General features: G+C 44.8%; 1 protein-coding gene across 1 annotated transcript in view; it reads left to right on the forward strand.

The window, feature by feature from the left end:
- The window catches only part of SLC51A (solute carrier family 51 member A), a 74,235-nt gene that overhangs the window by 15,872 nt on the left and 41,248 nt on the right, over nucleotides 1–17,115 (forward strand). Inside the window, exons 3-5 of the mRNA XM_069727066.1 lie at nucleotides 135–289; nucleotides 6,896–6,969; nucleotides 8,216–8,374. Coding sequence (XP_069583167.1) covers nucleotides 135–289; nucleotides 6,896–6,969; nucleotides 8,216–8,374 — 388 coding nt within the window. The remainder of the gene's footprint in view (nucleotides 1–134; nucleotides 290–6,895; nucleotides 6,970–8,215; nucleotides 8,375–17,115) is intronic.

The following is a 17,115-nucleotide window of genomic DNA, read 5'->3' on the forward strand; positions in this document are numbered from 1 at the left end:
TCCATAACTTTGGCTACATTCATTAAGGGTTGATCTTTACTGTACAGACCGAATGACTGTAGCCTGCATCATGCTGCAGCCCGTCTAACCTTACGGCACCATCTATACCTTAACACCTCTTCTCCTGTTTTTAGTGGTGGATACCTTGCAGTTGAGCATAATGGGGATTCTCACTGTTCTTTCCATCATCTCAGTCATTATTTATCTGGAAGACGCTGTTTATATTCTAAAGAACGTGCAATGCCCAATGAAGAAGAGAACATCCCTGTGGAGCAGCGCCGCCCCAACGGTGAGAGCCTCAATAGCCGCTCATTTCACATGTTCATTTTGTACAAATAGAATTACAGTTGTGTAAATGTTGAAGGGGTTGTCCGCTACTTGGTCAAACCCTTCTGAATCCGTATGTTTGACCCCCAGTAAAATAAGATTTATACTAATCACCTCCGATGCCAACGCTGTTTTACTGGTGTCGGAACCGTTTCTCCCGGGCTCATGTGACATTGTTACATCACGTGATCCTTGCGGCCAATCATCTGCCGCTTCACTCTCTCCTCCTTCCTTTCACTTCCTCTGGACGTAGGTAAGTGATTGGTCCAAAGGTGGGGACAATGAAGAGGCCGCTGATTGGCTCCAGGGATCATCTAATATATAAAGCTGAATGTGTGTGTGTGTATGTCCGGGATTGTCATCTGCACCGTCGCAGCTACAGACACAAAAATTTGCACAGTCACACGTCTGGACCCCGAGAGCGTCATAGGCTATGTTGTGAGGCGAAATTTTAACCCCGCACATTCCAATTCACCAAACAATTTTGTCCCCTATCTACATAATGGGGAAAAAGTGAAAGGAAAAGTGTTGGAGGCAAATTGACAGCTGCCAGATGTGAACAAGGGGGACTTAAAGAGTGAGAGCGATGGTGCCAAAGAGTATATACCGTACAGTTGCTAAGGTGGGGCCCCGACATGGGATACTCACCACACATGGGGATATGAACACACACACAAAACAAGCCACACACTACCACGTGTTTGAACACATATACCACCCTCAGCACACATTTCACCACACATACACTGTGTTCCATCCAAATTATTATGCAAATTGGATTTAAGTGTCATAAAGAGTTAATTGTTTTGTTTTTCAAATAAACTCATAGATGGTATTGTGTCTCAGGGCTCAATAGATAACTGAAATCAATCTTAAACACATGTGATAATTAGTTTTCCAGGTGATTCTAATTAAAGGAAAACTACTTAAAAATTATGTTCCACATTAAGCAGGCCAAAGGTTTCAAGCAATATGAGAAATAAAAAGGATCTCTCTGCTGCTGAAAAGCGTTAAATAGTGCAATGCCTTGGACAAGGTATGAAAAAATTAGATACTTCACAAAAACTTTGTGATCATCATACTGTGAAGAGATTTGTGACTGAAACAGAGCACAGACAGAGTTCATGCAGATAAAGGCATAATGAGGAAGGTTTCTGCCAGACAAATTAATTGGACTAAGAAGAGAGCAGCTGCCAAAATACCATTACAAAGCAGCAAACAGTTATTTGAAGCTGCTGGTGCCTCTGGAGTCCCTCGAACCTCAAGGTGTATGATCCTTCAAAGGCTTGCTGTGATGCATAAACCTACTATTCGGCCACCCCTAAACAGTGTTCATGAGCAGAAACGGTTGCAGTGGGCCCAGACATACATGCAGACTAATTTTCAAACAGTCTTGTTTACTGATGAGTGTCAAGCAACCATGGATGGTCCAGATGGATGGAGTAGTGGATGGTTGGTGGATGGCCACCATGTCGCAACAAGGCTGTGACGTCAGCAAGGAGGTGGAGAAATCATGTTTTGGGCCGGAATCATGGGGAAACAGCTGGTAGGGCCCTTTAAGGTTCCCAAAGATGTGAAAATGACCTCTGCAAAGTAAATAGCGTTTCTGACTGACAACTTTCTTCCATGGTCTAAAAGCAGAAACGTGCCTTCAGGAGCAAAATCATCTTCATGCATGACAATGCACCATCTCATGCTGCAAATAATACCTCTGAGTCTTTGGCTGCTATGGGCATAAAAGGAGATAAACTCATGGTGTGGCCACCATCTTCCCCTGACCTCAACCCTACAGAGAATCTTTGGAGAATCATCCAGCACAAGATCTATGAGGGTGGGAGGCAGTTCACATCAAAACAGCAGCTCTGGAAAGCTATTCTGACTTCATGCAAAGACATACAAGCAGAAACTCTCCAAAAACTCAAGAATGCAAGAATTGTGAAGGTGATATCAAAGAAGGGGTCCTATGTTAATATGTAACTTGGCCTGTTAGGATGTTTTGGAGTTAAATAGCTTTTTTGTTCAGTGAATTTGACCTCCTAATGCTGCAAATTCCACAAATGAGCATTTTCAGTTCTTTATAACATATCAAATGTTTAGAAATTCTACTGTGTCTAATAATTTGGAACAGTGCATTTTGAGTTTTTATTCATTTTGGAGATTATACTGTTATTATTGGGAGGTTTCTTCAATAAAATTCGATGTATACTCTAACGGGTGATGACTTTTATTAGACTGACTGTCATTTGCACCGACCATTTAGGAAAATCCGAGAAAAATGTCATCTGCATAATAATTTGGAACACAGTGTACACCAACCTCGCCACATAAAAGTCAAAACACAAAAGTCGCCACTCAAAACTCACCACGTGCAAAATTCGTAACATGCAAAACTAGGCTCGTCCAAAACTCACCACATGTGCAAAACTCACCTCATGGAAAACTCTCCACACGCAAAACTTGCCCACGTGGAAAAATTGCCACATGCACAAAAGTTGCAACACACGCAAAAGTTGCCTCGCACAAAACTTGCATGTACTCAAAACACACCACACATAAAACTCGCCACGCGCAAAACTTCCTGCACACAGCTTGCTACACTAACCTGTCACATGCTACTCGACACACAAAAAGTTGCTACACGCATGTCACCACACAAAACTCATCTCACAAAAGTCGCTACATGCATGTCGCCACACGCAACTCAACACACACAACTTGACACATGAAACTCGCCCTAAAACACACACAAGTCTGGTATTAGCCTTCAAAAGTAAAAATCTGATTAATAAGACAAACTACAAGAGCAACAAATGTACCATATAGGAAATACGGCAGCTGTCAGTCACATGACCTGTCTATTATGTGTATGTGTGAGCTAATATATACCGCCGGGGGGGAGGGCTCCTGTTGGCTGGGGATTTATCAAGCTGCCAATTTAGCTTACAAATACTGAGGTAAAAATACTGACCAAATAACGTGTGAACGAGGTCTAATACAGGAGGAGATGACATACAGATATATACTATATACAGGAGGAGATGACTTACAGGTATATACTATATACAGGAGGAGATGACTTACAGGTATATACTATATATAGGAGGAGATGACATACAGGTATATACTATATACAGGAGGAGATGACATACAGCAGGTATATACTATATACAGGGGAGATGACATACAGGTATATACTATATACAGGGGAGAGGACTACACCACTGCAGCGCAAGGTAAGGCTACTGATTTCCATCTGGACAAGGGGACTCTAGACTTGCCTCCAAACCGGACTCTACCTGCCCTGTGATCTGGTGCTCTGGACTGTGGATGCTGAAGTCTACAGTAAAGGTAAAGACTGCAACCGTGTGTCCTCGTTCTTTACTTCGCCTCTCACCATCCTACCATCTACACACTGGGAAGCCCTGGGGACATACTTCACCTGTGGGAAGGTATACATCTAGTGCCATAACATCACCCCAGCGGACCCCTTAAAGCAGCGTTGGTCACCCTGATCGAATACCACAGGTGGCGTCACGAACATTCCCTTTAAAGGCCTTTCCCTTTTACACAGACGCCCCAGGGCCACGGACCGGGTCAGCCACCATGACATCCCTCTGTGAACCGCAGGACCGGTACCAAGTACCCCACGGCCCCTGGGGGCGATCCAACAGTTTTTATAAAATCAGCAGGAGATTATCACTAGAGGACTAGTAAACCTGCAAACCTGCATTCACAAGCTCTGTATAACCCAGCCCCCATCACTGATTAGTAGCTTTCTGCATATGCACAGTGCACACATAAATCTGTCCATTAGGTGGGGGAGGGGTTATACAGAGCTCAGCATTCCACAAACTGGTAAATTTGCAGCAGATAAAACAGTGATTTTATCAAAACTGCCACAGGCAACCCAGCAAGGAATACATTGCTGGTATCAGGGTCTCTGCTCCTTCAATAAGCTTCCCTCAAATGGGGAAGCAATAATCTGGTGACAGATTCCCTTTAAAATTCAGTATTGATTCTTTCTGACATGTTTCGCCATAACTTGGCATCATCATGGGAAGTAAGTGAGCCACTGGAAAAAGATGTACATCAGGGGTGTCAAACTGCATTCCTCGAGGGCTGCAAACAGGTCATGTTTTCAGGATTTCCTTGTACTGCACAGGTGATAATTTAATCACCAACTCATTATTTGTGTAGGTGATTAAATTATCACCTGTGCAGTACAAGGAAATCCTGAAAACATGACCTGTTTGCAGCCCTCAAGGAATGCAGTTTGACACCCCTGATGTACATCCTGTGCCTAACGGCAGATGTGTTCATACAATTTAATAAAGAGTACTGATAAAATCGTCATAGCATTATGCTGCAGCAAATGCAAACTCCTACTCCAAAGTGTATGCACATGCTAATTTTCCTGTCTCCTGGACTGATTGATTGTGAAGTATCATATGGTTTGGGCACATTATTAGAGTGCTAGCAGGAGTCAAATCTATGATCACACAGTCCCTGGGCTGATCAGGCTGTGGGAATGCTAATTTACAAATGCTTATGGATTATTTCTTTGCTCAAAATTTTCTGCAGTTTTACAAACTCTTTAGCAAATCCTGCACTCTAAACAATAGACAAAAGTAATGTAATGTAGTGAAAATATTCAGTCAAATGTCTATATGTCTCTGTTTCAGTTCATTATAAAATCATTATATGCAAATATCACCACTACAAAATATAACGTTAGTATGTATATTTTACTTCACCATCCATCACCACCTTTTTCCTTTCATTCCTTCATCTTGTGTGTAGTTCAGTTACACACACAAACATGAGCAAACAAGGCAAAAAAATGCTATTAATATCTAGAGAGTATTAGATGTACTTGATCCCCAGTGTTCATAGCCCAAACTGTGTAGCAACACTGCCGAGGAAAATTAGGTGCTAAACTAGTCTATCCCTATCCCCCTTACTTCTGAAGGTAAGACGCCGAGTTCTCGTGCCTTGTTATGCTCCTAAAACAACCCCTGATTATCCCCTCCCCCACTCAGGGTAGGGGGAAGCTGAAGTGTATAGGAACACACTAACCAGACAAACAAGGGAAGACAGACAGGGATAAATGGAAATACCAGCCATGCAAAATACACACACCAAATAACAGAGTGGGACACAAGGGGAGTATAAGGAAAGTGAAACCAAATAGGAGAGGATTATGCACACAGACAAAACTCCAAACAACAATTGCCGGAACAATCTACAAACACCAACTCCAACCACAAATTACAGAAGAGTGTAGTTGTCAACACTGAACCGCAGAGACAATCCAGGAAGGAAAGCTCCAGGAGCGACTGAACAACCCTTGCACTGCCACCAAGGGAAAATCTTGCACTGTCTAAACCGATGGTGAAGTTCTTCTAACCAATGCAGGAGTACTTGAAACGAGATGGCGTGATCTTCTGGCTCCTCTCTGTTGTAGTTTCCCCCGTGACACTGAAATAACAGAGGATGTACAGTGAGAATCAATAATGGAAAGAAGAGTAAAAGGCGCTAGTACCCACTGGGGAGGATTCAGCTACAAAAATAAAACAGTAACCACCCTACTGTCGAAACCAGACAATATGCACGTAAATTTGGAATAATTTTTGCGCTAATATTTGTCCATTCTGCCCTATCTCCCTCCCGGATAAGATTCTTAGCGCAAATATTATTCCACATTTACGAGAATTAATAATGGACAAAATCCAAACCAAAAATGCAGTTGGGTAGCGAGGTCAGAATACAGGAGGTCAGGCACTACAAATATTAATTAATTAGACAGTCCAATGTCAAACCAGAGTTGGCATTCAGGGGTTTACCCAGGAGAAGAAGCTAAGTTAGAACAAGTGAGCACACCAGATAGAATATAGAATACAATTGCTGACAAAGAACATTACACATTAAATGAAAAGCCGCACATGATCCTTCACAGGCCACCAAACCCCCTGACTGATTCACAATTGGCCTGTCATATGGACATTCAGGTTGGCAATTGTGCCAACTGTCATGATATCTGGGTGCCTGGGTCTATTGTGCATGCTGAAATTAAAAAGGGGAAAAGGCAAGGGATTTTTTCAACTCACCATGTGTGTGAATATACAGTAGCCTTCATAGTAGGGTGTGGTGCATGGACTCCAGCAGGGAAGCTGAGCTGCAGGGTTAAAGAGAAAAAAGGGGATTCCAGCATCCTCCACCTCTCTCCTCACTTCCTTCCTTCTTCCCCCACAACAATTTTATCATTATAATTTTTTCATTTTAAATGTTATCATTAAAAGTCATGTTTTAATCACAACATCAAGCAGATGCTGGAATTTCCTTTATTCTCTTTGTCATTGTGCATGTGCTGCCCAGGTGCCTCTGCTTGGTCTTCTCGGTGGCACTGGCCGAGAGGATTGGGGCTGGAATGCAGCTTAAAAAGTTTGTAACATGTTTTTTCGTCATGGCCCCATTGAAAGTTTTGTTGAAAATGTGACAAACAATATACCGTACATGTGTAATTTATGTGCGTTGACTTTTGTTCTGACAATTGTGTATATTGCTTTAGGTCATCTCAATATTTACCTGCTTGGGTTTGTGGATTCCGCGTTCAGCCATGTTTGTGGAAATCGGGACTGGCACGTGAGTAGTAGATCAATGTTGAATGATATCATACAGTATATAGAAAATAATATTAATTATAGGAATGCTTTGTTTCCTCAAAAGAAAGGTAATCTGTCTAATCTTCTATAAATGTGATTAGGCTGTAGTACAGCCCCTCAGACAAGCACTAGTCAGGACAAAACAAACCTCTTTTTTAAAGGGCCTCTGTCACCACAGAATGACTGTTTAAGCCAAGTACAGGCTCTCTGTTCATCATGGCTGGGCCAATCATTTATATACACCTTCCCACCCGCTTGTTTTCCATTCATCTCCACCCGTCCAAATATAACAAACTTTGTAATATATCTTATAAGAGAAATCTGCTGCCTTACCCAGTTAACAGCCACTTCTACCTTTCCCCCTGCCTCCTGATCAGCCATCTACACTGAGAAGAAACTATCACAACTAAAGTGGACTGCCTGATCACTGTGGTGCCAGGTTACACGGTCCATTAAAAACTGTGGAGAAGAGAGGCGTAAGGACTAGAGAGGTGTGAAGTGAGGAAACAGGCAGAAGATTGCACTGAGCTTTCTAACAAGTCATTTTTCTTCACCCCAGAGCTGGATTCACATCGACACAGCTCAACACTGCTGTACAATTTCCTACATGCTGCTGCTGCTGCTTCTCTGTGCTTAAAACTAAATGAACAGCAGGAATCCATAGAAATACATGCAGCTGCACGCTTCGGTTCTGAGTGGCGGTGGCAGTGCCGGGTATTGATGCGAGAGACTCAAGCGAGTTTCTCGCATTACACACTCAATTGTGACCCCGGCCTTACTTTATTTTCACGGCTCATCTGAGTATTCGACATATGGTTCCAGAGAGATGGTCCTTTTTATTTGCTGCAAATTTTCATGGCCTTTGCCAAGGGGACATGGCTCACACAATTCTCTAGATGGGTCTTTTTAGGCTGAGAGCAATACTCCCTTGTAACGACCATAAAAATTCAAAGTAAAAAAATGTCCTTATCTCTAAAACCGTATGGTGGATTTTTTTAAAAAATTGAATACTCAGGGGAGTAGTGAGAAGAAAATATAATTAAAACTGGCTGCTTATCACCTCATGACGGGTTCTTTTTAAGATGGAATCTCAGTTATTGGAATAAAGAAAGTTGTTCAGCAATCAGTTTACTGTATCTACCATTGACAGCCTACTATAGATATTTATTGATGGACATGAAGGCATAACATTCATAATTCATTGTGGTAATCATTATTTTTCAAAGGTATTTTGCAGTATGCTTCTACCTTACCTTGATGGTTATTATAGAAGGTTATGGAGGAAAAGATGCAATTGTCAAGAAATTCGAATTCACAGAGATTCAGATCAACACCGGACCATGCTGCTGCTGCTGCCCATGTCTTCCCCGCATAAAGATGACCAAGTAAGAATTACCATAGTATTTATAGTGACAAAGAAAATAAAATAAGCTATTACCAGCTACGTGCTCCCGTTCCCCCCCCCCCCAAAGAAAATCAGAGTAATAATGATGCATGTAGCTAGGATACAATTATAATCCAACTAGCTATTTAACCCGTTCTACGCCCGGGTGGCGAGCATTTATATTGGTATATGGTCTCCATCCTGGTATGTGCTGCTCCATCCTGCATCCCCATCCTGCGTCCCCATCCTGTCATGTGCTGCTCCATCCTGCGCCCCCATCCTGTCATGTGCTGCTTCCATCCTGCGCCCCCATTCTGGCATGTGCTGCTCCCATCCTGCGCCCCCATTCTCACAGGTGCTGCACCCATCCTGCGCCTCCATTCTGACGTGCTGCACCCATCCTGCGCCTCCATTCTCACATGTGCTGCACCCATCCTGCGCCTCCATTCTCACATGTGCTGCACCCATCCTGCGCCTCCATTCTGTCATTTGCTGCTCCCATCCTGCGCCCCCATCCTGTCATGTGCTGCTTTCATCCTGCACCCTGTTCTGTCATGTGCTGCTGCCATCCTGCACCCCCGTTCTGTCATGTGCTGCCCTATTCTGTCATGTGCTGCTCCCATCCTGCGCCCCCGTTCTGTCATGTGCTGCTCCCATCCTGCGCCACCGTTCTGTAATTTGCTGCTCCCATCCATATGCCCTATACGCTGCTCCATAAAGGTTGATGGCCCCATAAGATGCTCCATAGTATATGCCTCATATGCTGCTCCATTATGGTTGATGGCCCCCATAAGATGCTCCATAGTATATGCCCCGTATGCTGCTGCATTATGGTTGATGGCCCCCATAAGATGCTCCATAGTATATGCCTCATATGCTGCTCCATAAAGGTTTATTGCCCCCATAAGATGGTCCATAGTATATGCCCCGTACACTGCTCCATAAAGGTTTATGGCCCCCATAAGATGCTCCATAGTATATGCCCCGTACACTGCTCCATAAAGGTTGATGGCCCCCATAAGATGCTCCATACTATATGCCCCGTATGCTGCTCCATAAAGGTTGATGGCCCCCATAAGATGCTCCATTGTATTATATGCCCCGTATGCTGCTGCGATATATATAAAAAAAATAACATACTCACCTATCGTCGCTGGGCGCCGAGTGCTGGGGGGCCTGAGCAGGCGGGGACACCGGCGCGCTGTGGGGGTCAGGTGCCGGAGTCGCCACTAGCTCAGGCCCCCGACACTTGCTATATTCACCTGTCTATCCCGTTCCAGCGCTGCGTATGCTTCTTTCGGGTCCTCTGGCTGTGACTGTTCAGTCAGAGGGCAGCGTGCATTAAGCGCGTCATCGTGCCCTCTGAACTGTGAACGTCACAGGCAGAGGACCCGGAAGATGGAGCGGCGCGCAGCGCTGGAACGGGACAGACAGGTGAATATAGCTCATATTCACCCTCCTGGCACGTCCCTGCTGCTCCGTTGGAGATTGCGGTGTGCGTTCAGTGCTTACGCATACCACGATCTCCTGGGAGCGTCACTCTGTGGGGTCCAAACTGCGCCGGCGCTTGCGCTTGCGCAGTCTATAAAGGCTTCGGACAGAGTGATGCTCCCAGCGTTATATTATAGATGCATTTTACTATTGGTGAAGTAACAAACAAGTAAAATGATAAATTGTGCAAGTTGGTTTCCGTCCACAAGAGCTTATGTTCTAAATGGAATGAAGAACATCATAGGTAAATGTTAGGAGCAAATGTTATGGACTGACACAATAAGTTCTATAGAATGGGTGCAGGCATAGGAGCACTCTAGAAGGGGTAATGGGTTATTATAATGCAGGGGTATTAAACAAGTGGCACGCAGAACGTGAAGCAATTTCTTATGGCCCGCATCCAAGAACAGATTATAAGGAGGGTAATCTGGTCTAGTGCTCAAGACTCCTGGGGGATGGGTGGGGAGGACAATCAGATTGCCCTCAGTGTATTTTCACCACTATTGGCAGTGCGCATCGTTGTGCAGGGAGAATTCCTTCAGCACCGCTGCCAGCAGTAATAAGACAAAGAGCAGCTGCAGGAAGTTGCTCTCTTTCAGCGCATTTTCTAAGGCTCTCCACCTGCGCCATTTAGGATGCATCAGGCCAGAAGATGCTGCGGGTGATTGTCTGCAGAGGTAATTTCTTTTTTTTTTTTAACAGGGGGGGGGGTATGATGTGGGTGTGAGTAGGAGAGAAGACATGTAATTGTAATAAATTGGGGAGGGAGAGATTGAGGACATGGCACTGTAATACGTAGGGACAAGGTGAAAGAGAGGACATGTAATTGTAATGAATTTAGTGTGTTTGTGGGAGAGAGGACATGGAATTGTAATGTATTGGTGGGTGGGAGAAAGGAAAAGTAATTGTAATGAATTTAATGTGTTTGTGGGAGAGAGGACATGGAATTGTAATGCATTTGAGGTGGAAGTGAAGATGTAGAGTGGTAATGAATTGAGGGTATGGGCGAGAAGACATGAAATTCCAATAAATTGGGGGCGGAGAGGGAATACGGAATTTGTAATAAATAGGTGATGATAGAGAGCACATGGAATAGTTTTGAATTGGGGTGGAGGAGAGGAAAAGTGGCAAATTATTATTTTGGGATGGGATCCATAGTGCTGACTTAATTTATATTTTTAAGGATGGGTTGCCCAGTGGCTAATTACATTATTGGTGTGGTGCATATGTGTGTTTAGCGTCACAGTATGGGGGACTTTTCTTTATCATGGTCAAACTCGCGATGTACTCCCTAGTCTTAACAATGTGACCTGCATTTTAGTTTGAACCCACTGATATAATGGAAGAAAAATAGGGATTTTTGTGTACTCACCGTAAAATCCTTTTCTCCGAGCCATTCATTGGGGGACACAGACCGTGGGTGTATGCTGCTGCCACTAAGAGGCTGACACTAAGTGATACAAAGAAGGTAGCTCCTCCCCTGCAGTATACACCCTCCTGCTGGCTCTCAGCTAACCAGTTCGTTGCAAAAGCAGTAGGAGATCAATAACAATATATGAGCGTATAGCATGTCATATTATAAAAAACAAGCATAAGCTAATAACAGGGTGGGAGCTGTGTCCCCACCCCAATAAATGGCTCGAAGAAAAGGATTTTACGGTGAGTACACAAAAATCCCTATTTCTCCTTCGCCTCATTGGGGGACACAGACCGTGGGACGTCCCAAAGCAGTCTCTGGGTGGGGTCAACAATAGATCAGGCCCTGTGTAACCGCTACTTACAAGTGCGCCACCGCGGCCTGCAGAGTCCGCCTGCCCAGACTCACATCTGTGGAAGTGTGGGAATTATAGTGCTTCAAGAATGCATGTGGACTGGATGAATCCGCAAGCTTGCAGGCGTGCCTTGCCGATGCCTGGTGCCTAGAACCCTTGATAGACAGGGAGATAGGCTGACATCTAGCACGGAAGGACTCCTGGATGGTGAAACGAATTCACCATGTTATCATGGTCGATGAAACGGCTAAACCCTTCCTGAAAATGTCAGGAAGCCTTCCTCTACCGTCAGGAAGCCCAAATAAAGCATCCAACCTTCAGAAGGACGCCGTCCTCAAGACGTACCTACTCAGAGCACTCACTTCGTTCAGAATATGGGGGATCTCATTCCATTTTGTGGACTGGTGCCAAAAGAGATGAGGGAAGAACTATGCCCTCATAACAGTGGTAATACAGTACCACCTTGGTAACAAGGGATGGGGATGGCCTGAGGACAACCTTGCCTCGAAGGTAATAAGGGAAAAGTCTGAAAGAGCAGAGCAGCTAGCTCCGAAGACTCGTCAGAGTGAGAATATCGCAGAGGAGAAAGGGGCGACTTTCCCTGATAGTAAAGTCTGCCCGGATGAAAAGGAGCCTACTGTAAGGCTCCTAGGAATAATAAGGTCCCAATGATCTAACGGTATGCGATAGGGAAGAACTACGTGTGAAAACTCCCTGTGAGAAAGTCCCTACTTGCAGTTGTGCTGCGATAAGGCGAGAAGATACTAGCTCCGCAAACAATAAAACGGAGATGATCAGTGCGGATCTCTGAGGATCACTGGGGTCCCTTTCTGCGTCCGAAAGGCTTTCGGAAGTAGTGGAAGGGGAGTTATGAAAACTGGTACCACGGCAGAACCAGAGCATGGAGTGCGATGGCTCTTGGATCTCGAGGCCGAACCACGAACTCGAGTACATTGGCCTTCAGTCTGGATGTCATCCCACCTACAACTGGAGAGCTCCAGTAAGGGCAGATCTGATGGAAGACTTCGGGGTGAAGTTCCCACTGACTTGAGGTGGAACCCTGACTGCTGAATTTGTTTGCCGTTCAGAGTTCTACTCCTGGGATATATACTGCCGAGATCACCGAATAATAGACTTCGGCCCATCAGAGAAAGTGAGGTACCTCGGTCATGGTGCCTGACCGTGGGTACCTGCTAGATGACTGACGTAAGGCACCGCCTGTTGTGAATTCCGCTCTTGGGCTCCCTCCGGTGGTTGTAAGTGGCACTTTTGTGAGTTCTGCTCTTGGGCTCTCTCTTGTGGTTTCAAGTGGTATGGCTGCTCCTTGGATTTAGCTGTCAGCAGCTGCTTCTACTGATTGTCTTTTCTGCTCGGCTATTTATGCCTGGCTCTTTCCTTCAGCCAGTGCCACTTGTAAATGGTTCCTGGTTGGATTCACATCTCTTTGGATTTCCCTGTTATCCTGACCAGTTCAGCAAAGCTAAGTTCTTGCTTGCTCTTTTCTGTCCACAGATTGTGAACTTATCCGTTCTGTGCTTTCTATGTTTGTCCAGCTTATCAGTATGAATTATCTCTGTGTTGCTGGAAGCTCTGGGAAGCAGATTTACCCTCCACACCTTTAGTCAGGTGTGGAGATTTTTGTAATCTCTGCGTGGATTTTTGTAGTGTTTTATACTGACCTATCTATCTAACTAGACTGGCCTCCTGTTCTCATCCTGTTTTCATTCTGTGTATGTCTTTTCCCTCTCCACTCACAGTCATTATTTGTGGGGGGCTAATCTATCCTTTGGGGATTTTCTCTGAGGCAAGATAGTTTTCCTGCTTCTATCTTTAGGGGGTAGTTAGCTCTTAGGCTGTGACGAGATGCCTAGGGAGAGTTAGGAGCATCCCAAGGCTACTTCTAGTGTTGTGTTGAGCTTAGGGACTGCGGTCAGCACAGATACCACTTCCTTCAGAGCTCGTTCCATGTTGCTCCTAAACCACCAGATCATAACAGTACAAGTGGCCATAAATGAATTAAATGCATCTCAAAAAGAAGGAAAAAATTCTGAGCCATTTTTTTTTCTGTGCTCTCTTTTTGTCTTTTTTTTTTCCTCTTGACCTTTGGGTGGTGCAGGATTTCTGCTCTGGCATGGATGTTTAGGGTTTGTTTTCTCGTGTGGATCAACTTGCTGCAAGAGTACAGAGTATCCAAGATTATGTTGTCCAGACTCCGGCTTTGGAGCCTAAAATTCCTACTCCTGATTTGTTTTTTGGAGACAGATCCAAGTTTTTGAACTTTAAAAATAACTGCAAATTGTTTTTTGCTTTGAAACCCCGTTCTTCTGGCGATCCCATTCAGCAAGTAAAAATCATCATATCCTTGCTGCGTGGTGACCCTCAGGACTGGGCATTCTCCCTTGAATCAGGGGATCCGGCATTGCTGAATGTAGACGCATTTTTTCAAGCGCTCGGATTATTGTATGATCAACCTAACTCTGTGGATCATGCAGAAAAAACCCTGTTGTCCTTGTGTAAAGGTCAGGAAGCGGCAGAATTATACTGCCAGAAATTTAGGAATTGGTCTGTGCTTACTAAATGGAATGAGGATGCTCTGGCTGCTATTTTCAGAAAGGGTCTTTCTGAAGCCCTTAAAGATGTTATGGTGGGCTTCCCTACGCCTACTGGTTTGAGCAAGTCTATGTCTCTAGCCATTCAGATTGATCGGCGTTTGCGCGAGCGCAAAGCTGTGCACCATATGGCAGTGTCCTCTGAGCAGAGTCCTGAATCTATGCAATGTGATAGGATTTTGACTAAAACAGGACGGCAGGAATTCAGACGTCAAAATAGGCTGTGTTTTTACTGTGGTGATTCTGCTCATGTTATTTCTGATTGCCCTAAACGTACTAGGAGGGTCGCTAAGGTCTGTTGCCATTAGTAATGTACAGCCTAAATTTCTTTTATCTGTGACCCTGATTTGCTCATTGTCGTCCTTTTCTGTCATGGCATTTGTGGATTCAGGCGCTGCCCTGAACCTAATGGACTTAGAATTCGCCAAGCGCTGTGGTTTTTCCTTGCAGCCTTTACAGAGCCCTATTCCTTTGAGGGGCATTGATGCTACTCCATTGGCCAAGGATAAACCTCAGTACTGGACGCAGATGACCATGTACATGGCTCCTGCACATCAGGAAAATTGCCGTTTTCTGGTGTTGCATAACCTGCATGATGTTGTTGTACTGGGTTTTCCATGGTTACAGGAACATAATCCGGTGCTGGATTGGAAAACTATGTCTGTGACTAGTTGGGGTTGTCAAGGGGTACATAGTGATGTTCCTTTGATGTCAATTTCCTCTTCCCCCTCTTCTGAGGTTCCTGAGTTTTTGTCGGATTTCCAGGATGTATTTGATGAGCCCAAGTCCAGTTCCCTTCCTCCACATAGGGACAGTGATTGTGCTATTAACTTGATTCCAGGTTGTAAGTTCCCTAAAGGCCGACTTTTCAATCTGTCTGTGCCAGAGCATGCCGCCCTGCGGAGCTATGTTAAGGAATCTTTGGAGAAAGGGCATATTCGGCCGTCTTCGTCACCATTGGGAGCGGGTTTCTTTTTTGTTGCTATGAAGGATGGCTCCTTGAGACCCTGTATAGATTATCGTCTTCTTAATAAGATCACGGTCAAATTCCAATACCCCTTGCCTTTGCTTACTGATTTGTTTGCTCAGATTAAGGGGGCTAGTTGGTTTACTAAGATTGACCTCCGAGGGGCATATAATCTTGTTCGTATTAAACAGGGTGACGAATGGAAAACTGCATTTAATACGCACGAAGGCCATTTTGAATACCTTGTGATGCCATTTGGGCTCTCTAATGCTCCATCTGTGTTCCAGTCCTTCATGCATGATATTTTCCGCAATTATCTTGATAAATTCATGGTTGTATATTTGGATGATATTTTGATTTTTTCTGATGATTGGGAGTCTCATGTGAAGCAGGTCAGGATGGTGTTCCAGATCCTTCGTGATAATGCTTTGTTTGTGAAGGGGTCTAAGTGCCTATTCGGAGTTCAGAAGGTCTCTTTTTGGGTTTTATTTTTTCTCCCTCGTCTATAGAAATGGATCCTGTTAAGGTCCTTTTGGTGGCCTTCCTTGTCGCGCGATGTCCGTGCTTTTGTGCAGTCCTGTGGGACTTGCGCCCGAGCCAAGCCTTGCTGTTCCCGCGCTAGAGGGTTACTTTTGCCTTTGCCGGTCCCTGAGAGGCCCTGGACGCATATTTCCATGGATTTTATTTCGGATCTTCCTGTTTCCCAGAAGATGTCTGTTATCTGGGTTGTTTGTGACCGGTTCTCTAAAATGGTCCATCTGGTACCTTTGCCTAAGTTGCCTTCCTCCTCAGATCTGGTTCCATTGTTTTTTCAGCATGTGGTTCGTTTGCATGGCATTCCGGAGAATATTGTGTCTGACAGAGGTTCTCAGTTTGTCTCTAGGTTTTGGCGGGCCTTTTGTACTAGGATGGGCATTGATTTGTCTTTTTCTTCGGCGTTTCATCCTCAGACTAATGGCCAAACTGAGCGAACTAATCAGACCTTAGAGACCTATTTGAGATGCTTTGTGTCTGCTGATCAGGATGATTGGGTGTCTTTCTTGCCATTGGCCGAGTTTGCCCTTAATAATCGGGCTAGTTCGGCTACTTTGGTTTCACCTTTTTTTTGTAATTTTGGTTTTCATCCTTGTTTTTCTTCTGGGCAGGTTGAGCCTTCTGATTGTCCTGGTGTTGATTCTGTGGTGGACAGGCTGCAGCAGATTTGGACTCATGTGGTGGACAATTTGACGTTGTCTCAGGAAAGGGCTCAACGTTTTGCTAACCGCCGTCGGTGTGTTGGCCCCCGGCTTCGTGTGGGGGATTTGGTTTGGTTGTCTTCTCGTCATGTTCCTATGAAGGTTTCTTCCCCTAAGTTTAAGCCTCGGTTTATTGGTCCTTATAAAATTTCTGAAATTATTAATCCGGTGTCTTTTCGTTTGGCTCTTCCAGCCTCTTTAGCCATTTATAATGTTTTCCATAGATCTTTGTTGCGGAGATATGTGGTGCCCGTTGTTCCCTCGGTTGACCCTCCTGCCCCGGTGTTGGTTGAGGGAGAGTTGGAATATGAGGTTGAGAAGATTTTGGATTCTCGTTTTTCGAGGCGGAGGCTTCAGTATCTTGTCAAGTGGAAGGGTTATGGCCAGGAGGATAATTCTTGGGTTGTTGCCTCCGATGTCCATGCCACCGATTTGGTTCGTGCTTTTCACTTGGCTCGTCCTGATCGGCCTGGGGGCTCTGGTGAGGGTTCGGTGACCCCTCCTCAAAGGGGGGGTACTGTTGTGAATTCCGCTCTTGGGCTCCTTCCGGTGGTTGTAAGTGGCACTTTTGTGAGTTCTGCTCTTGGGCTCCCTCTTGTGGTTTCAAGGGGTATGGCTGCTCCTTGGATTTAGATGTCAGCAGCTGCTTCTACTGATTGTCTTTTCTG

This window comes from Ranitomeya imitator, chromosome 5 (genome assembly GCF_032444005.1).
Source record: "Ranitomeya imitator isolate aRanImi1 chromosome 5, aRanImi1.pri, whole genome shotgun sequence".
Classification (NCBI taxonomy): Eukaryota; Metazoa; Chordata; class Amphibia; order Anura; family Dendrobatidae; genus Ranitomeya; species Ranitomeya imitator.